The 26892-nt window shown below is 46.2% G+C and overlaps 1 protein-coding gene across 3 annotated transcripts in view; it reads right to left on the bottom strand.

Annotated features, from left to right (window-relative positions):
- OSBPL1A (oxysterol binding protein like 1A) overlaps positions 1 to 26892 on the bottom strand; it is a 1891697-nt gene that overhangs the window by 566948 nt on the left and 1297857 nt on the right. For all 3 annotated transcript variants that reach the window (XM_078687412.1, XM_078687413.1, XM_078687414.1), the window contains one exon: positions 23902 to 24036. In XM_078687412.1, coding sequence (XP_078543538.1) covers positions 23902 to 24036 — 135 coding nt within the window. The remainder of the gene's footprint in view (positions 1 to 23901; positions 24037 to 26892) is intronic.

Genomic DNA, 26892 nt, shown 5'->3' with positions numbered 1-26892 from the left:
GGATTCCCTGTGCTGGGCTTGGACAAAGTGCCCAGACGGATGTGTGTGAGGGCTTCATTGAACGGCAGCATGGCCTCCTAAGAGTGTGCTGCCGGCTGAAGCACCTCAGTCAGGAGAATAGTCCTGACCGCCACCGTAGGAATCTCAAGGCCCAAAGCCTTGGCTGCCCTACGCAACAGCACTGTTGAATTTTCAAGCCTGCAAGGACTCCCATTGCGGACCTGCCAGTTACACTGCCAGAATTCTAAACGAGGGCATTTTCCCTGTCGATTCACATGAACCTAATCTCGGATTTTCCCATTGAATACAATTCTATTTCGAATTTCGGGCTGAATCCTTCACAGCCTCAACTCCCCCCCCCCCCCCGTGGGGACATCTGTGAAGGTTAACTCTTTAGGCAACTATTCTTTGTCCTGAGGATGAACCGACATTGTTTAAGGTTCGAAACGTCGTCGACCTAAATGCACTAAATGCACAGTTGATACTAATTTTTCATGCATATGTGTATGTTTTGGATTATCTGCCTTATGATTTACAATATCCAGATGACCTGTTATTGCCTACTACTTCCCCTTTTGTTTGTGTCCCCTTAGTGTGTTAGTCGGACATCGGCTGGTGTCCCGCTTCCATCACACTCTGTGGTTTATTGTTCTGTGATCATTCCTATCAAGATAATAAATTGTCCGGCTGGACACTGTCTTAAAAATATAGTTCCATTTGGTCTATATTTATTCTCCTTTAATTTTTCCTTGTCTAAGGACCACTGTCTTCATAAATAACTACGCAACAGCACAGCATAGGAGGTTCTCTCCTCCGTGTCCACGGTAGGGGGACAAAGCATGCCACGGTCTGGGGTGGTATCCAGACAACTGGCCTCACCCGACTCCTCCCTCCAGTCCGGCTCATGAAGCTGGTCTGCCAAAGGGTCAACAGACCCCTCCCAGTCCTCCTCACTTTCCTCTGGCTGCCACTCAGGACGATAGGGAACGCCAGGGTAGAACAGTGGAACAAAAGTACCGGCCTGCGCCGGTACCCTCATCGGTCAATGCCTGTCCGGCTCCGTGTCCAAGTCGAGAGGAAGGCAGGGTCAATGCCGACTGGGGACACCACCGGCATCGGAATTGGCAGAGGCGTTGGCAGAGGCGTCGTCAGGGGTATTGTGCCGGAGGAGGTGTCGTGAGGTCGACCGGCACCGATCTGGATCCAGGCCTGGCTCTCTGGGGGCCCTGCTGCTCTGGAGCCGATGGACTAGAGCCCCCAGCCGAGTCCGGGGGCCCGAAGGCGCACCTGCAGATTCGGGCTACCCAAAGATGGAGTGGAGAACTTTGCGAAATGCACGTAGCCGTGGACGCTCTGGCTCCCGGAAAGGGAGGGAAGCTTGAAGCTTGCGTCCCGCGTCGGCCGAGGAACGGGGAGAAGGCTAGAGGTACGGTGCTTCTTCGCCTTCTTCTTGTGCTTCGCTTTACCCGAAGAGTTCGATGAGGAGTGATGTTGGTGACTCCGCGACCGGTACCGCGACCTCCCTCTCGACCATGGACCTTGATCGGCACGGAGCAGACTGCCTGGCCTCCAGAAGCTTTCGGGACTGCTCCTGCAAAGATTTTGGGTTCCTGGCCTGGCCCGACAGTCGGAGCACGACTTCGGGTCGTGGTCGTGCTCCAGGCACCATAGGCACACGAAGTGCAGGTCCATGACTGGCATCAACTTGTAGCAGGAGTCACATGGCTTAAAGCCGGTCCGACGATGGGACATCCCTGCGTGCACCAGGAGTTGAACGACTCGAAAAGATGTCAACAAAGGTCATAAAAGTATTAGTCAAAAAATGACGAAGGCTACCGCTCTCTCTGGACCTGAGCTGGCTGGCACGTATAAAGAAAGAACTGACGACAGCGCGCAGGGGCAGCATCTAAGTAAATACCGCAACGTCATCCCCGCGATCACAAAGCAGACGACGAACACGGAGTCGACCGACGCCACCTTCTGACGTGCAGGGGTACTGCTGAAGAAAAATTCTTCAGTTACAGTCTGACGCCTGGGGGTGATTCTAAGGTAAGGAATCTATAACTAAGAGTCTCTTTCAAATGAGTTTATTATAATCATGTTGGAGGTTTCCAGCTTTGCATGAAGGTTAGGTTTGCATGTGCCAAGGGACCTTTTAAAAATGTATCAGGCTAAATGCAAAAACCCAACTTCAGTATGGTAGTGAGGTTTGGGGATATGTAAACTTGGATAAGATTCAAGTGGCAGAAAATAAATTTCTACTCCAGATGGTACATGTTCAACAATTTACCCCAGCATTTTTGGTGCAGGTAGACGTAGACCTAGGACAAGTGACAGACTTGGTGTCCCTAAGCCCTTTAGTGTGCTGGATTAAGATTAGGGCTCCCGGTTTTATGGCATTTATTTTTTTGCCATTTCTGTCTGTATTTATCCATATTTATCTTGGGTTTTGGGGAAAAAGTAAGCTAAAATTAGTATATTTCCACATTTATTTAATCGATTTATACACTCAAGCTTCAATGTCTGCCAGGTTTCAGTGCTGTGAACACTGGCCAAAGATAAATCAGTGCTCTTGTATAAAAATATAAAAATTCCAGTATCAACCTTGTGCATATCTCCTGCTGTTAAAGCCTCTATACTAAATTCCCTTTCTTTTTAACTCACTTATCTATCAATCCACACATCTATTGGCCTGGCAGTCATGGCAGACAGTATTTATAATTACTCAAAAGGCAACCGAATTTTCCGTTTTTATCCACATTTAAAAATAAATACAGACAAGAAAATTAATGCTTTCTGTCTGTATTTATCTGTAAAAATTAGTAAAAACGGAAAACAGGGAGCCTTATTTAAGATATGGAGCAGGGAATAATTAAAGCTAAATCGGTTGATCCTTTCAGACTGCCTGGCCCTTGATAGGACACACAAAATACTGTTAGTTATTTAGTTAGGTGGGTGTCTTATAGAGCGCACGGCTACTCGGGCAGAGTGTCCCGGCGCTAACAGATCTGTAGTGAAGAGACCAGAAAAAAGAAACTATAAACCATAGAGCCAGGTCTTTAGCTCCTTCCGGAAGGCCAGCAGATTGTCTAGCTTTCTCAGAGACAGAGGAAGTTTGTTCCAGAGTTTTGGAGCCAGTAGTCTATAGGAGCGACCACCAATGCGAGCACGTTTGATAGTTGGAATAGTGGCCAGAGCTTGAGAGACCGAACGAAGAGATCTGGAAGGGTAGTAGATAGGGTAGTAGGTAGGGCTGTGGATATTCTATGTGAAAGCAGCTTTTGCTTCCCTAGGTAGGGATGATATTTTTGAGGATCCCACCTCTCTGTCCATGCGCGAGCTGGTGCCTGTCAAAAGGCTGTCTTGGATCAATCCCACTTGAAGAGAAAGCAGCATGAGCTGCAGAAACCATTAGTGCGGGGGAGACAGAGCCGTATTTAGCCAAGTTCTATTTACAGCAAGAGCGTTTTTTTTTTGGCCAGGTTTAGGTTTAACCAATTTCATCATCTCTTGGCATCCACATGTAGTTAGGAGCACCCTGAGGCAAGGTTGCCCAGCCGCTGCAACAATAAGGGCCTGCAAATTAAATACTACTAATGTGCCTGCAGCACTGATTGTACTTAAGTAGTCCTTTAGACATATCTCAGGCCTGCCACTTTGTTTTAAACTGTCATTTAGAGAAGGAAAAATAACCTTTTACCAGGCCTAAACCTACCTTTTAACTACATGTAAGACACCCCATGGGTAGGCGTCCATAAACCACCCATGGGGCAGGGTACGATGTAATTAAAAAGTTAAACATGTGCTTTTAAGTTTTACATGTCCTGGTAGTGAAAAACTCTAAAATTCGTTTTTCATTATTGCAAGGCCGAACTCGCCGAATCCCATAGCATAACATTCGGTCACCTTACAATATTTAATAAGTGATATCCTTTGATTGGGAACATGCAGTAAAGTCATGTTTGGTGTCGGAGTATTTGTAATTTAAAACCTCTAACAATGAAGTCGGATTTCAAGTCACAATTCTGGAATGCCACTTTTAGAAAGTTATAAATGAATTGTAGCTGGTGCACAACCTATTCGTTAATATGACCTTAACCGTCAGTTCCAACGTTTAATTCCAAAGTTTAGGGTGCTCCACGGGTGGCGTCTCCCGTCCTGGAGACGTCTATAAATTGAACATAAAAAACATGCTTCCAATCTCAATTAGATGCATCCCGTAGGCACATCTCAGTTCCTTAATGACAATAGGACTCCAATCAATTTTTCTTGTTTCAAAAAATGTGTTCTTTTATTCTTATATTCTTGTTCTTGAAATGATTTTCATTTCATTTCCGGTCAAAACGTTTTAGGAATGTTGTATTCATTAACATAACATCTCCTTAAGCTTCCTATGCATTTCGAGCTGAGAGCCCTTCTTCAGGGAGCATCACTACAAAGAAGATCATAGCACATATTTTTATATACATAATGTGTAAGCGTAAACATCTGATATCAACAATCTAGTTACATTGAGATCTCTTGGACCTTGTAAATCAAAACATGTGGTGAGTATATCCATATGGCTTTATCATATAGATATACGATCTAGTCCTAGCCATTTGATGCCTGCAGCCAGTTCCTGGGTCATATGACTCGGTGTAGTTGGATTTTGTGTATTTCTGCCAGACAGCATCAAAATAGAGGGTCTGAGTGCTGACAGGATGGCCCATATCTGGCAGTATGGAGGGGGGCTGTCACCTACCACACTTGCACTTCAAATGCACTGACCCATCTCACATACAAAGGTCTTCACACTAGCCTTTTGTGACCCCAGACAGACTGGGACCAAGGCAGGATATTCCAGACGCCTCCGTAGGATGAAACTCCAGAAGCTTCTCCCACATCAAAGTGGGCACCAGGCATAAAAAGGTGACCCTCAGACCCACACCTCAGTACATTCCTGGACCTGTGGATACGACAGAAGAAGGTCGCCCTGCTTGCTGAGGAAGACTGGACCTGCTGTCTTCATCCCAGGCTAAGGGACTCCAAGGGTCAGCTTACTGGCCTCTTATTCTGAGCTCGAGGGACACAAGAAGCTCCAGAGGCCTCCCTGCAACTGCCCAGCTGCACTGGACCTGCCTGAGACCTACTGGCCCCTGCTGGAGTGAGGCCCTGATCCCCAAGTGGTGCCTCCCCAAGACCTGGGCTCTTGCGGGCATGAGAAAGCGCTCCTCGTGGCCTAACTGAAGGTTACAACAAATCCGGCGCAAGGAGACACGAAACCTCGCAATCACAGCTGCAAGCTTCATCAAAACCAACGCAGTGCAATGCAAAGCCTCACAAAACCTTGCTGCACAGTTGCAAGCTTCATTGGAACCAATGCGGAAAAGCGCAAAGCCTCCTTAATCCCCGCAGCACAGCTGCCAGCTTCATTGAAAATAAGCTTAATTGGAAACAACACAGGGTGACGAAAAGCCCACCAAAGCTTCACCACACAGTTGCCAGCTTCATTGGAAAATACGCAAAACCTGGTGTCTGCGGAAAGATGTTTGGAGGTGCTCTCCCAGCTCTACGGCTCATGGGGAGGAGGCCTCCAGCAAATGCCATCGTCCTCCCACGACCAGCCTCTGTTTCGCAAGGAAGCCGCCCGGCATTGTCCCTCTCTCTTGGGAAGCAGGCTCTCGCAACATGGACGGCCATCATTAGGGTCTCCAGCAGGTGTCTTGATGTTGCCATGTTCATGGGATTGACTCAGGCTGGGTACTCCCAGGGGATCTGTGGCATAAGACAGGTTCTTGTCATGGAGGCACAGAGTTCTCTTACAGAGTGGCCGCCATCGTTGACTCCCTAGCCATGCCCTTATGTCATGGGAATTGGACTACGCGTCAGGCCTCAAAAAAATATTAAAATGTTAACAGACCTAAAGGTCTACTGACTTGAATAATCTACTCGAACTAACTATAATGTAGTTGACCCGTGAACAGGTCTCAAATTGTGTGATCCTAGCCAAATATTTTACTTTACAGAGCTTCCTTTCTCTCCATTATCACATATGACGATGCCTTCAAATATGTGATTTAAGCATTTCTGCTGAACAAAAATACCCTTTTGTTTGATTTAATAAACAAAACTTTTGCTTCATGTATAATACAAATATAGCCCAGATATGGGATACAAATGACAACTGACTTGCTTCTAAAGTCAATATTAGCATGATGTAGAACACTCTGTCACATACAAAAAGCAAATTATCCATTGAACTTGCGCAAAACTTGCTCACTAACATGCAGTTTTACTGATAAGATAATAGAGCATATAGACAATAATCAGTGAAAAGTGGGTTTGAGCAAAAATATTTTTTATTTGAACATCACCAAGGAAAGTGTTCTGATTTGTTTTCAGTCTATTACAATCGTGTTTCATCACACAGTTACAAAAAACGGGCTGTAATCGATTTTGTAATATTTGTATAGTTCATTTACAAGCTATTTAAATGTGTATTAGGAAAAAACTGACACCCCACAGCCTTCCACTTCACACTCTTCATACAACACGATTGTCAGACAGTTCACTTTACAAAATCCTCTAACTTTGTAGTCAGAGAAAAAAATGCAAGCACCAATCTCAATGATAAAATAAGCAGCACATTGCAAGAAGACATTAGCTGACATTTGACCTCTGTCGCTGAACACAGAACAAGATACAAACAATATTTAAAGGCATCTTTATTGCTCATTCAGTTTCTAAGTGAACAGAACACCTGTTCTTTGCCAGTAAGCCAGAAAGGGTCAGTAGACCCTAAAAAAGCTGGATAAAATCGGACTTGCCATTTCGAGTAAATTTCTCGAGATCTGAACATGTTTACCACCAGTGTCTGATTTTTAATATAAGCCCACTATGACGTGGAACTGGGCTGGTTACATGTGAGCACAATACCTCTTTTGACAGGCCTAAAACTCATTTTCAAATTTTCATAGGTCACCTTTATGTAGGCCTGTAGGAAAGTAGGATGCGCTTTCATGGTTACCCTCACTTTTTGCTGGTATCAGTATGTTTTTGACTAGTCTGACTGGGATCCTGCTAATCAGGACCCCAGTCACTTTGCTGCCTTCCTTAACTTGACACGGAGAGTACTGTTCTACCTCCACAATTGGCTACTGGTGTACCCATATAAGTCCCTAGTATATGGTACTGAGGTAACCCGGGTATAGGTACACCAGGGGTCTCCCATGGGCTGCAGCATGTCTTATGACACCCATGAGAGACCACTCAAACTGTAACTACAGGCCAGCCATTGCAGGCTGTGTAAGCTGGTGCAAACACCACTTACGACAGGTATAAGTTTCCTTATATCTGAAGTTACTACACTTAAAGCCAATAAGGGGTGGGTGGGCCCTCAGATTTGTCGTGGGACAAGACTCAAGCCTGAAACCATGTCACTCTTCGACTGTCTGGACCCTTGGACTTCGCTGGACTTCACCTGGAAACAAGATTGCATCAGGGAAGACTCCTGCTGCTCCTGGTCTTACTGTTCTGCAAGTCTTCTTCATGGCCTGTGCTTCTTCCAGGATTTTCAACAGACCTGTGGGCATCAAGGACACCCAAAGTAATCTCCCTTAGAGTGAAGGAGTCACTCCTCTGCATCTGCAGGCACTGCAACAAAGCTGCGTCTCACAGACTTCGAAAGGCTCAGCAACACAAGTGGTGGTTCTGCAACTCCCTCGAAGCCTGACCTATCCTCACTGCAATTTTGAGGGCAGTATCCCTAGTCGGAACCACTGGGACCGCACCCCTGTGCACCACGTCGCCTTGCAGTTGCCAAGGCTTGCTGGCTCTGCACTCCAGAGATCTTCGGGCTACAAGAAGCTCCAGCCTTCAGCATCTCTTCCAACCAAGTTCAGCATCCTCACCACATCCTCTGCACTGTTGTCCTTAATCTTTGTTGAGCTGCTTGAGGATCTCTTGTGACTCCTGTGCCTTTGGCCTGTGAGTCCTCTCGATGGTCTTCTCCTGCTTCCTTGGGCTTCCCTGCTTGTTCGGGCCTGCTCTGACTCTCCTGCACTCGGTGAGTCCCATGGACCATACTGGTCCCAATGTTGTTCCTTCTGCGCTTTATACGCCTGTTGTAGCTTCCAAGGTTTGCTGTTGCCCCCATCGGACACCGTACCCCTGGTTCTCGACTTCCGATGTTGAACAGCTCGTACACAGCTCCTGGTCTTTCTCAGTGTTGCCTAGTGCTCACAGCTGCCTCCTGGTCACCTCTGAGTGGCATAACCCTGTCCCCTCTGCTTGCAGAATCTTCTCTTCAAGAATCCACCCTTGGATTCCACCGGAATTCTGCACAGTATTCGCCAGCATCATCTTTACCGAAGTCCTCCATTGTGGTCTACGGCGGTTTCCGATGTCACTTGGCACCTATGCACCGACTTCCCTGGTGTAGGTATCCTGGTTAATGGGGTATCCACGGGTTGGGTGACTCTCCAACCTTCTGTCTTCCACTTGGTTTCTTCAGGGTCCACTGGGAAGGGTCCTTCTTCAAAACTGCGACTTTCCTGTTGATTTCTATTGAGTACGCAGCTGTGTTTCCACTCTGCACACAGCCTCCCTGGGGCTCCTGGGCACTTACCTTGGGCGTTTCCTTGGGTCCCCAGCTCTACTGAGTTTCCTGGTCCAAGTCCCGACTTTGGTTGCAGTTCGCATTCCACTTTCTTAGCATATGGTTCGGTCTCCCCCTGGAGACCACTGTGTATTGTGCTTACTTACCTCTTGCAATTGAAGTATTCTTGTGTATTTGTGTTGATATCTCCTGGTAGGACACATACCAATGTGTTAGTGAGTGTTGTGTAATAAATAGACATTTGTATGACTACAAGGTGTGGTTCTTTTTTGTTTAACCTACACTACATGATTAGATCTGGTAAAACAAGCTGCTTAACACTCCTTCTAGACTTAGCCTGAAGGCTGCTCGCCACAGTTACCACTTAAAGAGCTTTCTGAGGTTGTCTAAGACCACTAAAACCACCATAAGAGTAGTCTGGATTAGTGCAAGGTGCTTCACTTAAATAAATGTTCTCTTTATACTAAGCCAGCCTCCTACAAGGCCTAACTGCCCATAAAAGCAAGGTGTGTGACATTTAAAAGTAGGGTGTAAAGAAAACAATTACTAAACATGTCCTTACAGTGAAATATCCACAAAACTATTTTCACTGTAGCAAGGTTGGCTACTGCGATAGGGAAGAACTGGATTACATCATTACATTTATTAGGTGCTAAATTGGGATTGGTAGCAGCTAGAGAAATATTTTTTTCACTCATTTTAATTGGAATTGAAATACTCTAATGGTGAAGTCGGATTTTAAATTGTTATTTTGGAAATGCCAATTTTAGAAAGTTGGCATTTCCTGGCCTAAAGTTTGTGGGGCCTCTCTTCGAGTGGCCAGCTACCTCAGCTAGTCATGGTTCTCCCATTAGGAAATGTGCACTGGGGCAGATACGAGACAAAGGGGCTGGGTGTTGAGGGGTATGGGTTTTCCTGACAGGACCGCAGGGGAGTAGCTGTGCCCTGCCCCAGATTACTCTTCAAAGGAACCTGTCACCAGCACACACAAAGGAAGCTGGCACAAGGCTTGCTCCTGCCTTTGTTTTACTAGTCAGGCGGAGCCAAACTCAGGGGAAAGGGAGAAACTGGTCTGAACTGCTTTTAGAGTGAGAGAAAGGGGCGTTTCCCAGCTACAGAGGTACTGGGCATAAACGTGGCACTCCAAGAACCTAAAGCACAGAAGGACCCTGGACGGTGATGGCAGCAACTCCATGGACAGCTGGAAAGACAAGTCACCTGATGTCCCAAATGGACAAAGGACTCTCTCTGCAGCTTATGTCCAGGACTAGATGGGTCTCTCCAGGGCCAGAGGCACTGGCCCCCTTATACCCTTGATAACAAGTTGGGGAAATATTTGGACTGCACCTTCACCCAGATGCCCCACAAGATGGCCAAGAGACCTGAGTGTCTGTGGAGGGAAAAGCAGAGGTGAAGGATTGTGGAGGAAGCCAGTGCAGCCAGCTCCCTGCAAGTTATGGCCCTTTGTTGAAGCCTGCTGAAAATGCTCCAGGTGGCCAGAGCTAGCCACCAAGAGTAAAGCGCACCGAAGATTGGTTAAATCGTCCAAAAAGGACTTGTGATATTCATTGATAAAGTTTGTGACATATGACCTTTTGTGAGAAACTGGCCCTCTCCCCAGACTCATTCTTGGCCCGCGGACCCCATTATCATGCTGGGAAATGAGCACGCATGAGACAACGCTGGCTGGGCAGGGAGCCGGTCTACCAGCGCAGGAGTGGGCTCTCCGCGCAACTCCGTTGTAGGTGGCTGTGGGTCACCTGAGTGGGAACAGATCACCCCAAAAAAAAATCTTTTTTTTTTTAAATACAGGAAAAGTAAAATGACGTGGCACTGCAGCACACAGCAGGGCAGCCTGCGAATAAAATATTCACTGCTTCAGCTGGAGCCCCCTACGATGCCTTGAAAGGGCTTTTCATTAGCCTATTGTCCTCATTAGTTGTACCCCATGTAGGGGCAGGCACCGCCAAAGCCCGTAAGAAAGTGTCTGTGGGGCTGCAGGAGCACAGGAGCACAGCAGCCCTATTTTGAATAACTTTCCTAAATTTACCCTATACCTCCCAGGTCAGAATAATTCTGTCCGGTGGAGACTTTCGCCTTATTTTCAACAAACTTCATTGGCTGGAGCATTAGCTCCACAGCATAGGGACTTCGAGTGTTTGGTCATATACTGCATTCTTTGTGGTCTATAGTGGTACAAAAAAGACTCCGGCATTTTCATTTTAAATGCTTTGTTGAAAATATGTTTATAACAGTGGTTTTTCCTAAACATTGGAATGCTTTCATTGACAATTATTTCTTTTAAACATGGTTTCTGGTTACAGGTACATAATGGTTATTTTTTTAACGTGATTATCGATCTCATGATATTTTGATGTGGTGACCCCTCGACAAAGGCAAAATGCTTGACTATTGATGAGTTGACGTCCCGAGAAATCCAGTATGCTTGCCTTATATATTGATCTGGTGACCCTCCTGACAAAGCCAACATGCCTGTTGTATTTAAAATGACACCTCCCTGCAGTGTAATGCTCTACCTGGTATAGGTGGGGGCTGAGATTTGGGGGGTCATGACCCAGTAGGGGTCAATGTGATTTCAGAATGTCACCAAAGCCCATTACATCTGCCTGATATATATGTATATATATATCTCAGTTCATCAGCTCCTCGTCAGCTAAAGCAGGCGTGGACCACAAAGTAAGTGCTTCAATTATGGTTTATTTTCGTCGGCCAGACGTGTTTCGGTCCAGCCGGACCTTGATCACATGATATATATTAATATGTTAATGTGCAGTATTTAGTGGTGTGAACGTGTAATATATGTACTTTTCCATAGAAAAAGTGTTGAGGCGTCAATTATTTATTGAGTATTATTGGGTGTCAATGAACTAGGATTAGTAGCCCACACCACTTCCTCTGAGGAGGTTCGGACTGTTCTGCTTCGCTACCCTGAGAGAGTCAAGTGCTAAAAAGTCGTACTTGGTTTCCAGTTAAGAGACAATTTTGGACCTATTACTTGCCCTTGCCTCACACTCTCGGAAATCTGAAGTAACGTTGTGGTGCCCGTATAAGCAACACCCCCTTGCGCTGACATCAGTTTATTTTTTGTGGCTATTTCAGCACCAAAAATGCAAAGCTGCGTAAAAACAATGTTTGACCAGTGAATAGTGACGAACGAGATCTTAAGGGTTAAGAGGCCAGTTTGCAGGTTGGGGAGGATGAGAGGATCGCTGATGAATCTGCGCTTAGATAGAGTCTCTACCAGAAAAAGCATTACCAAAGGTAATTAACTTGTTCTTCTGATAGAGACTTCTTCACCTTAGAATAGATACCCAAGCAATACCTCCTCGGAGGTTAGTCTTTAAACTGGTTGAAAACAGAAAATCCTGGAGCACCCAATAGGCAAAATGCCCATCTTGATGGAGTATCTAAACAGCAGTGGTTTGTGAACATGTGGAGTGACGCCCACACAGCGGCTTGGCAGATGTCCAGGACAGGTACCCTACGTTCCAATGCAGTAGAAGTGGCCTTTGCCCTGGTGGAATGGGGCCTCAAACTCTCAGGAGGCTGCTTCTTAGCTAATGGTGGACAAGTTACTTACCTTCGGTAACACCTTCTCTGGTAGAGACATGATCTAGCCACAGATTCCTTACAATAGAATTTCCCAGGCGTCAGGCTGGACATAGAAGACTTTTGCTCGAGAAATACCCTTTCGTGCCGGCAGGTGGCGTCAGTCGGCTTAGTGTGACGTCATTGGCATTGTCCGTGCCGCAAGAGATGTGGACGTCACCTATATAGGTGTTATTTCGGTGCGCTGATGCCAGTTTTTACAACTTTCCACACCAGGGGCGCTGAGCCATGAAGTACACTGACAGTGGTGTGTTTAGAACAACTAGGGCCCTGACCATAAAAACATGTCCGCAGCATGGGAAGGATGGGTAAGTCAGTAAGTAATCTGCGGCTAGATCATGTCTCTATCAGATAAGGTGCTATCAAAGTTAAGTAACTTGTCCATCTGATAGAGACATCTAGCTGCAGGTTAATTTCCTTAGAATAGATACCCAAGCAATACCATCCCTGGAGGAGGGACTACGGACAGGTTTAGACCAGGAAGTCTTGCAGGATAGAGCATCCCTGCGGACTTGACTGTCAAGGCAGTAGTGCTTAGTGAACGTGTGCTGCAGAGAAACCCATGTTGCTGCCCGACAAATGATAAGGGCTGCAACACCAGGTTGCAATGCTGTGGTCGCAGCCTTAACTCTGGTGGAATGAGCTCGTAAGCCTTCAGGAGGCTGACTCTTTGCCAGAGTGCAGCAAATTTTGATGCAGAGGACGACCCACTGCGAGATATCTTCTGCATCGCACAACCTTTCTTTGATCCAAAGTACCCCAGGAAGAGTTGGTCGTCCACCCGGAACTCTTTAGTGCCGTCAAGGTAGAATGGACAATGCTCTTTTTGGGTCCAAGCAGGTGTCGTCGCCGCTCCTCTTTAGATGGGTGTGAAGGAGCATGGAAAATTGGCAAGGTGACATATTGACCCAAGTGGAATGATGTTACTACTTTCGGTAAGAAAAAGGCCTTAATTCGAAGCACCAACTTATTAGGGAAGATGGTCAGGTAAGGAGGCCTGGATGACAGAGCCTGCAATTCGCTCACCCGCTTGGCAGAAGTTATTGCCACCAAAAAGGCTGTTTTGATGGTAAGCAGCTGGAGGGGGCAGTTGATCAGAGGTCGAATGGAGCACACATGAGGAAGGTGAGAAATAAATTAAGGTCCCACATAGGCATGATGAATGGGGCAGGTGGGAACATATGTACAAGCCCCTTAAGAAATCTATTTACAAAAAGGGATTTAAATGGAGAGGGTTGGTCTGGCAGCCTCAAGAAGGCAGACAGGGCCGACAGATATCCTTTAAGAGTGCCCAGAGTATAGCCCTGATGGGCAAGGGTAAAAAAAAGAGAAGGACTTGAGGGAGGGATGCAGAAAGAGGATCAAGAGACCTTTCTGTACAATATTTTGCAAATGTTGCCACCGGCAGACATACGCAGTCTTGGTAGAGGGACGCCTGGCTGCGAAAATAATATCACAGACTTTGGGAGGAAGGTTAAATGCTATCAAATGCCACTGGTAAATCTCCATGCAAGAAGGCGCAGTGTTGACAGGTTGGGGTGGAGGACCCTAACCTGCTGCTGCGACAGAAGACCCTCCTGAAGGGGCAGCTTGATCGGAGGATCGATGTCAGTAAGAGAAGCTCGGGATACCAGACTCTCAATGCACAGTCTGGAGCCACAAAAATGACGGAGGCCCGGCCGCTCCTGATCTTCTTGAGCACTCTGGGCAGGAGTGGTATTGGTGGAAAGGCATACAGGAGGGCCTGAGCTCCACTTGAGACGAAAAGTGTTGCAGAGGAAGTGCTGCATTGGAAGATCCAGTGTGCAATACTGCGGACATTACGTGTTTTCGGAGGACGCGAACAGATCTAACCAAGGGTCTCCCTCCCTTCTGAAAGAGACCATGTGCCACCTCCAGATGGAAATGCCATTCGTGATCTGCTAGGTATCGACTGTTGAGTTTGTCTGCCTGGGCATTCAGGGAACCTGCTATTTGTTGAACCACCCGGGACATGCCTTGCTGTTCCAGCCATGTCCAGAGATGCCGGGCCTCTTGACAAAGGGTCCATGACCCCACCCCGCCCTGTTTGTTGCTGTACCACATGACGGTGGGGTTGTCAGTAAACACTTGAACCAGCTTTCCTTCACAGGAAGGGGAAGAAAATCTTTTAAAGAAAAGTAAATCACTCAGAGCTCCAGCAAATTGATGTGGAGTCCGGATTCTGCCGGAGACCAGAGTCCTCTGAACTCCACCTCTCCCAGATGGCTGCCCTATCCCAGAAGTGATGCATCTGTCACTACTGTGTGAGCTGGTTGGGTAAGGGAGAGGGTTCTGCCTCTGACCCAATTGCAGTTGGTCAGACACCACTGCAGGTCCTATGCAGTTCTCTCTGAGATCGGGCCCATATCTGAGAGATTCCACATATGCTGCGCCCACTGGAACTTCAGGTCCCACTGCAGAGCCCGCATTGCCATCTGGCATATGTCACTAGCAGGATGCAGGCAGGAGGCCTGAGTCCCAGCAGCCTTTGTCAGTTTCACCGAAATCCAGGATAGAGGCTGAAACATCGGCATCGTAGCCTGAATATCCTGGACTCGCCACTCAGGAGATTAGGCCCAAAACTGCACCATGTCCAGAACAGCTTCGATGAAAGGGGGGGGGGGGGGTCTGAGAGGGAGTGAGGTGTGACTTTGGCACATTAATAGTGAACCCCAGTGAAAGCAGGAGGTTTGCCGTAGTCTGGAGGAGGGAGAGGACAGTCTGGGGTGAGCTTGCCTTCAACAGCCAGTTGTCGAGATAGGGGGAAGACTGGCTCCCCTGATCTGCGCAGATGAGCTGCGACCACTGCCATCACAATGGTGAACACCAGATGGGCGCTGTTAAGGCCAAAGTGGAGCACTGTGAACTGAAAGTGCTTTGTGGCCTATTGTGAACCAGGAATGTGAAAACAGATGTCCTGCAAGTCCAACGCTATCATATTGTCTCCGAGGTCTAGGGCAGACAGAACCTGAGCCAGAGGGAGCATTTTTAACTTTTCTTTTTTGAGGAAATAGTTGAGGGCTCACAGATCTAGAATAGGACAAAGGCCCTTGTGCTTTTCCAGGACCAGAAACAGCAGGAATAGCAACCCTAGCTACTTCTGGCACCGGAATCCTCTCTATGGCACCCTTGGCCAAGAGAGTTCGGACTTCCTCCTGAAGCATGTTTAGGTGGTCCTCCGTCAGCCGGTCGTAAGTTGGAGAGATGGAGGGAGGGGTAGTCTCTAAGTGGAGGGAGTAGCCCTGAAGAACCCACCAGTCCGATGTAATGCTTTAGAATAGGAAGGTTTGGAGGCTGCAGGGGGAGAAGTAGACCGACTACTTCTGCCCGCCCACCCCAAGGGGTCGAAAGGACCTGGGCCCACAAAGAGGTTGCTGAACCTGCGTGGTCTTGTGGCTGGGATATGTCTGACGCAGCTGAAAGCCCCTTCAATGGCCACAAAAGAGGCAAAAAGCAGATGAGGAAGGGTAGTCACTGAGAGGCCCAAGGACTTGGCTATAGCCTGAGTCCTTAAAGCACTCCAGTGCCATGTCTGCCTGGTCTCAAAAGAGACGGTGCTGTAGGAGGCTGGCTCAGTATATGGTGTACACCTATTGGTGAGGCATCCTGAACAGAGTCCAGGAAACCCTTAGTGATCGTTATAGTGATCCCTGATAACCAAAGCTCTCATGGGGTAGCTGTGAAGCGCAGCTAAGGCTTATCTAGGAGGGTGTAAAGCGGGTGAATTTACCACAATAGTCAGTCAGTAAGCTTACACATAAGAAAGAACCACAACAGTGTTAGAAAAATACTTTTGTATTTACTGAACGCAACAGTAAGAACTACTTGGTGCATCTCCTAAACGGAGATATAATTACACTCAAAGAAGTACTTGACAACAGGTAAGTAAGCATAGGAGGGGGGGGTCAAATCATATACCACTAAAATGGGATGTGAGGGGAGTAACCAAACAAGACTGATACCAAAGAATGAAGAAGTCAGGCGAAACACAGAACCACCAAAAGTAAGTAGCTAGGATCTCCCAGGCCCCAGAGGGCAGAGGTGTTACACCGGGTCAAAAGTCCATAGGAAAACATGGGAAACATTGTGGTTGGTGTTTTACTGTTTCAGGACCGTTCCTAAAGAATACCAAGGAAACCAGTAGGATCAAGGAAGGTTGGAGAGCCACCTCACCCATGGGCACGCAAGGAACCAGGATATCTACACAAGAGGTCCAGGTGCATAGGTGTGAGATGGTATTGGAACCGCCCGTTGATGTCAATGGATGATCTTCGAAGTCTGGTGGCTACAGCGTCATCTGAACAAGGTTGGTGGAACCCAAGCATGGATTCTTGACGAGAAGTACCTGCATGATGCCACCCCTTGTCGGATGTACTTGCTGTAGCACGAAGGTCTTGATGAAGCAGCTGTGGAGCACAGGCGACTATTCAGAAGCACAGGAGCCATTCACGAGCTGTACCATGATGGCTGAAGAATGCAGAGGGGTCAGTGGCCGGCAGGACCACCAACAAGCCTTGGCAAATGCAACAGCGGAGTTACAGGAAACAATACCTGGTTGCAGACCAGCAACGCCTGTGGGACTAACCCAGCAAAGTTAAGTCGGGCCGGCCCTCAGCATGCAGGAGAGCCAGAAGGAATTGATGGGGACCCCAGGAGGACCCTGTGGCAGACGCGGTGCACAGAGATGCGGTTCAGGTGGTGTGAGGGGGGTTGGATTTACGGTCTCCTAAGTTGCAGGGAAGACTGGTCAGGCCTCTGGAAAGCCAACAAACCAGCTGTGTTGCAGAGCCGGCAGGTGTCCGTGGGACAGCAGGATCAGCAAACAGGTCATTGATGCAGAGGTGCCGGAGGATGCAGGGAAGGGACTCCTTCACTTGCAAGGGAGATTTCTTCTTGCTTAGATGCATGCAGAGTCGTGGGAGACTCAGGGGATGCACGGCCACAGAGTTTCAGAACTTTGGAAGAGCACGGAGACAAGGTTGCTGTAGGAGTCTTCCTACCAGGAGCAGTCTTGTCTTCGTTCCCGGCTCAATCCAACAGCAGAGTTTCAGTGTCAAGCAGCAGAAGTGTCTTCAGACAGGTCTTGACGGCTCTCAGTTCCATTATGACTATTATGAATGTGCAATAATCGCTAAAACATAACTTTGTTTACAATTATCAGAGGGGCCGAGTCTGTACAGTGTCTTATATTCACTTGTATATATTGTCAAAGTCACTTCACCACTGCGTCATTTGCACTTGATGAGTACTGAGATCTGTTGAGAGATTATATATCAACAAAAGAAACACTTGTCAGACATTTCTTTTTTGTGTTTGAACTGAGAATTTTTCTTTATATGCAAGCGTAATTACATTAATTGAGGGGATTACTTATTGAGGATGTGATTCCCACCCACTAAATTATGCCCACTGCACGTTGTATATCTAATATTCACCCCTGACCAGCTGGGCATATAGTGTTGCCCTTGTTGCTACGTATATGAAGGTGGAGAATGGGCAGGTTCAGATCCAGGACCCTGCCCTGGTGCTGCAACAGCTGATCTTCTTGAAGGGGCAGCCTGATCGGAGGACCGATGTTCATGTTCTGGAGTTCAAGATACCATACACTCCATACCCGATCTTTCTGAGAACTCAGGGTAGGAGTTGTATTGGCAGAAAGATGTACAGGAGCCCTGAGTTCCACTAAAGGCGGAATGAGTCCTCGAGCGAGATTTGCTTTGGACCGCCAATGCACAGAAGTGCTGACATTGCACATTTTTGGCAGTGGTGATCTTGTGCCACCTCTGACTGCAGTCATCATCGTGATCCACAATGCATTGATCAATGAGTTTGTCCGCCCTGGTGTGCAATGAGCCTGCCAGGTGCTGCACAGCAAGGAAGATGTTTTGGCACTCCAGCCAAGTCCAGAGGCGCAGTGCCTCCTGGCACAAGGTTCACCACCCCACCTTTCCCTGTTTGTTGTAATACAACATGGCGGTGGTGTGATCCATGAATACCTGAATCAGCTTTCCCTTGATGAATGTGTGGAAGGCTTTCAATGGCAATCAGATCGCTTTCAGCTCCTGAAGGTTGATGTAGAGCTGAAATTCCGCCAGAGACCGGAGTCCTCTGATATACTCCTCTCCCAGGTGGCCGCTCGAACCCAGAATTGATGCATCAATACCGCTGTCAGCTCTGGGTGAGGAAGAGAGAGAGGTTAGCCATGAACCCAATCGTGGTCTATTAGCCACCACTGCAGATTTTTTGCAGTCTGCTTAGAAATTTGGGCCAGGCTGGGGAGATTCCCCTGGTGCTGCACCCACTGGGACTTCACATCTCACTGTAGAGCCTGCATATGCCAGCTGACATGCTTCAGCAGCAGGATGCAGGAGGCCATCAGTCCTAGTAGCCTCAGACTCCGTCTCACTGAAATCAAAAATCCAGGACGGAGTCTGAAACATTAGGATCATAACCCGAATATCCCAGACTTTCCGTTCAGATAGGCACGGAACTGAACTGTATACAGTATGGCACTGATGAAAGAGAGCATTTGAGAAGGATTCAGGCATGACTTTAGCATGTTGATAGTGAACCCCAATGAGTGCAAAAGGTTTACTGTGGTCAGAAGGTGGCTGATGACTGACTAGGGCGAACCCTCCTTCAGCAGCTTGTTGTCGAGGTAGTGGAAGAATGGAACCCCTTCTCTCCAAAGATGAGCTACAACCACCGCAATCACTTTTATGAACACCACAGGGGCACTGGTGAGACCTAGGGGGAGTACAGGGAACTGGAAATGTTTGTTGCCCACTGTGAACCTCTGGTAACGCCTGTGGTCTTGCAGGATGGGGATGTGAAAATAAGTGTCCTGCAAGTACAACGCTATCATACAGTCTCCAGGGTCCATGGCAGACAAGCCCTGAGCTAAGGTGACCATCTTAAATGTCTCTTTCCATAGATATGTGTTAAGAAGGCACAGATCTAGTATAGGAAGAAGTCTCCCGCTTTATCAGCACCATAAAATAGCAGGAAAAGTCCTTCTGGTGCAGGCACCATCTCAATTACTCATTTGGGCAGAAGAGCCTGCACTTCTTGACGAAGCAAGAAGAGATGGTCCGCCATCAGCCGTTCTTGGGATGTGGCAAAGATGGAGGGGTTCCACGAATGGAAGGGTGGGATGGCTATGCTGGATAGAGGGTGCACTTAGAGGCTGTGGCAGCTGGAGGGCTGGAGAATGGACAGCACACTGAGCTTGGCTCTCACATCCACGACGTAATCCACAACAACAATGGGTAGGCTGTTGGACTTCCGTGTAGGGTTGGTTTTGCGGATGCCCATCGTGTTCCTACCACCGTCACTGTAGAGACGAAAATACTTTTTCTGGGACCAAAACGTTAGAGCCAGCTTGAGAGACCGAGCGATGACCTGGCTCTCCTGGAAGCACACTAGCGCAGTGTTGGCTTTTGCAAGAGCCATCAAACAACATGTCAATCAAATATGACTGGACATCCAATGGACCGTAACCAGGTATGGCGATGCAGTGCCATCGTAGAGGCTATGACTCTACTCAGCAAGTTAATGGTATCCATCCCACACCTGATGGTGAACTTTTCTGCATCCTGACTGTCCACTAAGGCTTGATTGAGGCTAGCTCAGCCCTCTTTGGGAAGCAGCTGAGCAACTGCATCCCATTACGCATGGAAGTATCGGCCAAAGAGGTATGCGGTGTTCATTGACCGCAAGGCTAGATTGATGGAAGAGAAAATGCGCTACCGAGAAGTGTCCAACCTCATGGATTCCTTGTCCAACGGAGTGGAAGTGAATGCGTCCAGGTAGATCTTGGCTGCTGAAGCCTTCAAGACCAGGTCATCAGGAGAGGGGTGCAGGAAGAGGAAGGGTGGGTCCCATGGGGTAGAACAGTGGGCAATAAATGCAGTGCTGAGGAGCCTTTGTGTACGGTTTAGCCCAGGAAAGCCCGCTCATGGGAGAAGCACCCCTGTCAAGATGCTGGTCTTGACCTCATCTGCTGGCACATGTAGGCCAAGGACCTCTGCTGCCTTGCTGATCACGGTAGTGAAGGAAGCGTGTTCCTCCGAAACAGGGTCCGGAGGGGAAAGAATACCAGAGTCTGGGAAAGGGTCCAAGCCTCTGGCGTCACCCAGCTCCTCATATCAGTTTTCTTCTGTTTAAAGGTTCTACTCCATAGGACCAAACCCTTCCTTCTCATTTCCACCTTCAGGAAGGGTCTATCTAGGGGCAGTGGGTCTAGGGACTGGGAAGTTGTCTGAACGGCACGGACACTGTCATAAATTAACACTGGCTCAGTGTTGGGGATGACAATGAGCTTGTGGGCAAGCAGCACCAAGGAATGCTCCAGAAAGAAAGGGAACAGGGGTGGCAGAAGGCTCCCATGGTAGCTTCAATCTGGATCCGGGGACGGATCCCCAGGGCCAGGCTGGCGTTGAGAGCGGAACCCGCCGGCGGTAACCTAGTGTGGTCACCTCTCGGCTCGGGTGGCCCAAAGGTATGCCAGAGAGAGTTGGTGGCCCACAAAAGGCATGCATGTCATCACAGAACTCCTCAACTGAGTAGGAAACTCTGGTAAGCGTGGAGCGGGCCGGATGTTGGCTCTGCAGATGGAGTCTTTGAGCAAGATGACAAATGTTCATGTGAATGGCCCGGAGATCTCACTCTGGAGCTGTCTGGAGCTTTCTTTTGCCACATCACCAGGAGCTTCCGCGACTGCTTGAGTATCGCCTTGGAGTACATGAACTTGCACTTGGCGCAGGCCTTGGGGTTGTGGCCTGTGCACGTACACTATGGACAAACCAACTGAGGATCCAACACCAATAACAGTTTGTGGCAGTCCCCACAGGGTTTAAAACACGTAGGTTTTGGAGGAAACATGTCCATACATACACTAGGAGGAAAAGCACAAAAAGGGTTGATAAAGTGTCAAAAGAAGTGGTAAAAAAAAGTGACTGAGGCAGCTCTTCGGATCAACGTTATGGCCGTGTAAAGAAAGGAACTGATATCAGTGCGCTGGGGTGGCATTTGTATGGACACCACCACATCACTTCAGACGCAGACAATGCCATCATGGTGCTGATCGACGCTAACTACCGGCACATAGAGGTACTGCTCAAGATTTTTCAGATCCAGTCTAAATCCTGAGGAAAATTCTAAGACAGCTGTTCTTAACCTGTGGCTCGAGGACCCAGAGGGGGTCCACAAGGTCTACTCAGGGGGTCCATGACTGTGTCACTAAATTAAATAATATTATAATCAATAATTTAAAATTCATAAACATATGCAAATAAAGAAGCAAAATAAAAATAAATTAAAAACAATTCTATATTTGATTGGGAATGAAACTAAATATGTAATTTTTTTTTAGTGCATACTTTTTTTTGTATTTTTGTATATTGTTTTTAAGATCAAATCATATAAATTGCTTAGGCCCAGGGTCCCCAGCTTCCAATAATGACTTAGTGGGAGTCTCCAGATTCAAGAAACGAATGCCACAGATCATCTTAGTAGGTAAGGAATTTGGTGTTCATAACCACCTCTGACAACCTATTGGGGGTAAAGATTTGCACTGTAATAATTCTTACTAGAATCTCTTCTTCCTGTCTGCCAGTATCTTGTAATATAATATAATAAAATATTCATTAAATATCGATATATCTATATCTATATATATATTTAATGAGTGATCCACGTTCCGAACAGTATGGAAATTACACCGCCCACTGGAGGGAAGAAAATGTGACACAGCCGTCTGAACCACAGGCTCCATAATGCAATTCGTCACCAGAGGAAGTGAATTCAAAATGAGAACGCCACCAGAGGAAATTAATTCAAATTGAGAACATCGGACTGGGGAGACAAACTGCGTGTTTAGGTGCAAGGCATACCTTCAAAAAAGTTCCACAGAGAACGAAACGCGTCAGGACTATGCCACATGCTGTTCTAAACCATCATTAAAATCGGCAAACTACAAGTTTCGTGCGCGAGGCCCTTTGGGTTAGCTCTGTTCTGACACTGGTCTGTATGAGCGTCCTTTACACTCTGCTTTCAACCATGACAGTATACTGCCAGGTGCCCAGCGGGTAGCGCGTCTGGCACGCGGACAGGTGTACAACATTTCATTGAGGCATGGAAGCAACAGAAATGGTGACATGCAAGCTTAAGAGATGGAAATGGGGACGAATTGTGCTGTATCCTGGTGACAGTGCCGCAGTTTGATGTTTCTGTTTATCGCAAATGTTTCTTTGCAGTTGGACTATACATGTAAGGCTTGTCTCTCCACTCAGAAATGGGACACATTGACTCTTTTATACTGCGGGCATGCCTGGGCGCCCATGATTCACTTGCATGCTATTTTGTGTAACTGTTGTAGCTCCTCATTGATATGCCGCATTGCCAGTGCGCTGTCAACCAAGCAAGGTTGAAGAGCTGTCTTACTTACAATGATGCACCTAATGTAATGTTGAAATATATAAATGCCAATAAATAAATTTGACAAAAAAATGACAGCATACTGCCAGGGATAATGGTTCAGCCCATATCAGTCATTAACTCTCTTGCCGTATGATCACATTCACCTGTAAATGAATGCTCTTCAGCGTCAGGACTGGTTGCCTTCCAATTTTCTCCATTCATATTTACCTTTTATTTCTTTGCTTCTCCTCTCTTTACTTTAATATTTCTCATGGAGATACTACAGCGCTCCATGGAGTGTTATTGGATCATTCGCTTGCTGCTCATTTCATCTGCAGTGTGCTGCATCTCACATGGCTACTTCCTACAAACCAAGAGACTGTTACTGAATTGCGGTTGACCACAGCGTATCATTGTTTTATCATTTCAAGATGGCAAACACGCTGGTTCTAAATGCCATGCTGAAACTTTAAAACAACAATAGGCTATTTTACCATACCCTTGCAAGACTGACACCACTGCTATATTTAGTTTCGTCATTGAAAGCATATGCTTTTTCAACATTTAATCTATTTTGCATATGTTGTATATTTTGGGTGTGTGTTATTGTGGTTGTGTTAAAAGGTGAATGTAAGAATGAGTCACTGGATGGATTACTGGACAAATAAGTGCAAAGATGAGTAACAGAGTGCAAATATTATAAATTGAGTGCCTAAACCGACCATTGACACAAAAGGCAATATAAGTCGTAAAGACCCATTGGTTTTCCCAATGCTTGTTCAAAAAAAGTCTTAAAAATCTCAACCGATTTGAACCAAACCATATACCTTGGCACAAAGTTTTATGTTTGGCATAATTCTGTACAGCGGAGAACAACCATTACTTTGAATAGGAAACATACATTTAAGGACTACTATCAATATCCCCGTCCAAATGTGACCAAAACGTTTTTTACGATTGAGCTTATGTGAACGTGTACGTTCTAGAAAGTTTCATGCATATTTGTCAAACGTAAAAAGAGTTGCAAGGGGCCAAAAGCTATATTTTCTAATAAGTAACTGTCTAAAGAATAACTACTTAGTTGCTGTCACTGATTTCATAATAAAGTGTACGTTTACATGTTTTTCTTTGAAAGTATAAGCTGCCCTTAACGTTACTAACCTTTAGAGGTTAGAAAGAGAAAGGACACAGAGGAAAGCAGTTTCAAACCATTTTAAACGTAGTTACTTCACCTGCATTCTGTCGATGGTGTTGGAATAGGAGCAGGCTTTTTTGATGAGGTAGGTATGCTCCATGTACTCCGTTAATCTCTGTAGAAAACTTAGAGGCTCATTAAATATGACCGGCATTGTGATCTTGGACAGCTCCTAAGTGAGAGAGATACAGGAGAAGAAATCAAACTATAATTGTCTCACTATCAACTCTTGGTGAATTTTACAGTACATTTGGCTGCACACAGCCTTACTGCATCGTAGATGGTCATAATACAAGTAGACTGTGGCAAAATGTTAATTGCGCTGGTGAAATTTGCGAAATTACTGAATTTCACCATACAAAGAAATCAAGCATGTATATTGTGCTAAAAAGGTTTTGAGGCTACAAGTTAAAGACTGGTTAGCACAGATAATGCTTTGAGAAGAGACGTTTTCTACTCCCAACACCCTCTTGCCAGTATTTCCCAACACTTTTTAATAGAAGGTTAATAAAAAGTGATTTGAGATACCAGCTAGTCACATTTTGTTGCAAAGACATACTTTGTTAAACTTTCAAGGACTTTTGTAATGAAAATTATGCAATTTCACTTTCAGCCCTAAACAGAAGTTGGATCTGACAGATGTATAGGGCATTTATTGTTGTTATTTCTTGACACACCCTGAAGTAAATTGGAGAATGTGCCAGAGGACTGAACAAGGAAGTCTGCTGAATACCTGAAACATTTACACGTGGAGGTCGGATGGTCCAACTGCAAACTGAACACATACCCCATCAATAATTTTATAACTCATTTCTAATTGTTTACAACTAATTTAACAATACGTACGCTACTTTGGAGCTCAAAGAAGTACAATCGGTGAGAGTTACTGTACACAATATTTAGCATGCCTTGTCAAAACCAGGTCTCGCCTTCTTAAAGATACCTTGCCATTCACATTTGCATGCCCCTGAAAAGCAAAAAAGTTTCTTATCACCTTTGTCAGAGTTCACAATGCAAAACCGCTTTCCTTAAATTCTAAGTATCTACCTTCACGGTATTTCCATGAGAATCCTTGGACACCTCGCCCTCACTATTCTGAGAACTAAATGTGGGAAGAATGTACTTGGCACCAACTCTGCATTGCCACAGTAGATAATGCCCCGGGACATCGGTGTTAAAACGCACCTAGTCTCCAAATTTGTGGGCCAGTAACCCCTGCTGCTCTATGGTCCCCGAATGGGATCTGACCATGCGCAAATGTGATTATTCATTTTAGATGTATGCAGTCATTTACTGGGCTACATCTCGCTATGAATGTACACATTAATACCATGTGAACAGCCCGTACGAACTACAGTTTATCTTATAAATTGTGCGAGAAGGAGCATGGCTTTTTCTTGTACCTTACGCACTAAATAAATTGTTTCTGTTCATTGTTAACTCTTCAATGTTTTGTTTATTTTTCTATAGTAAACCTACGCAATTAAGTATTTTGTTGTACCTTGTTTGACCATGTGCATACATATACTGTAATAGTCAATTACATTTAATTGTTCCAATTGTCTACATGAAAAATGTAAAATTAAAAACAGAAAAGTCTCCAAATACCTAAATAAATCCTTTTCTTTTTTATACGGAGACTCCCTTTGGGGCATAAACTGATGACTTTTAGCATCTTATAGGTTTTCAAATAGAATTCTGCCCATCTAAAAATCAAAGCAAATGTATTGCCAAGGAAGGCTTAAAAAGCCTTTTTTAAGTTTCCAAAAGAGTTCTTTTAACCACATTTTAAAACTATGGACACAGTCAACAAGAGGATTGTAGTCTCTAGAATCTGTTGATGAACAAGCATTTGCAATGCAATAGGTCTCGCATTTACACAGGTTTAAGCTATTGGCACTGTAAATGACAATGCGTTTTATTTATGTTTCAAAAACCAAAACATAAATAATAGGCATTGTCATTTACAATGCCAATAGCTCAAACTCGGTGAGGTGTGAGACACCTGTTGCATTGCAAATGCTTGTTTGCATGTGCTACACTGAACTGATGCAGACCGCGCTGCAAATTAATTCAATAAAACAGCATCATCGTTAAAGTGAAAGCAGACTGTGCTGGTATAAGGAAAGACCGTTAAAGAAAATACCGCTAACCCACTAAATAACGGAGACCGTGTAACAAGCCAAGTAAAAGGTCCAGTCGTTATGGGCAGTAACAAATGGAAACAAGGCGGTACGAACAAGCCTACTTACGAATCAGAAGCCAGAATTTTCGAAGGACAATGACACAAGCCAACGACAAATATAGGTAGAAAGTGGGCGGGGCTTCCAGTACATACCCTAATACAGCATGCCTTTCAGACCAAGCAGCGCATGCGCGTTGCCTCTAGACTCGACCTAAAAATGATTTGAAACGTTAGTGGGATTGTATGGAGTCTATTATTTTAGCCATTTAAAACTATACCATGGCATATTTCATCCATCATCTTGTTGCAGCTGACGCCCTAAGTGCAACGGGTATGCCCAGACGAGGGTCCTTGGGGTTAACAGTAGTGTGTAGTTTGAGCCCTATGGCACATAGGACTCAAACTCCAGCTACTGGAATCCCCACGCAGGGTGAAACAGAAAAAGGTTGCTTTTGGACCCTTCTGGGTAGAGTAGGAGGGGCTTGCATGGCAGTTTGGGACAGATTGTTCCGATGAGGATCAGGGTGGTTTGCTGATTTGCTTAGGGCGGCCTTGTTTACAGTGGCATGATGGGTGGGAAAAGATGGACCGGCATACCATTCAAGCGATTACCAGTGGCTGAGATTAATTCATTGTTAATATCGATGTCGATGTAAGTAATGGTAAATGTGTGCTTAAAAATGAAATCGTATCACTGTTGTCGAAGTCACCCGATATGACCTCTCCATCAACCCTGAATCAGCAATACGTGGTCAGGCAGGTCCTGCAACCTAGGCCTGAAGCAACTGATTGACAGATCACAGGGGGGATGCAGTTGCGGCCGGCACAGGTGGGGAGGCGGGT

Source organism: Lissotriton helveticus, chromosome 4_1 (genome assembly GCF_964261635.1).
Source record: "Lissotriton helveticus chromosome 4_1, aLisHel1.1, whole genome shotgun sequence".
Taxonomy (NCBI): Eukaryota; Metazoa; Chordata; class Amphibia; order Caudata; family Salamandridae; genus Lissotriton; species Lissotriton helveticus.
Note: the sequence above shows the minus strand (reverse complement) of the source record. Positions and strands in the feature narration are given on the sequence as shown.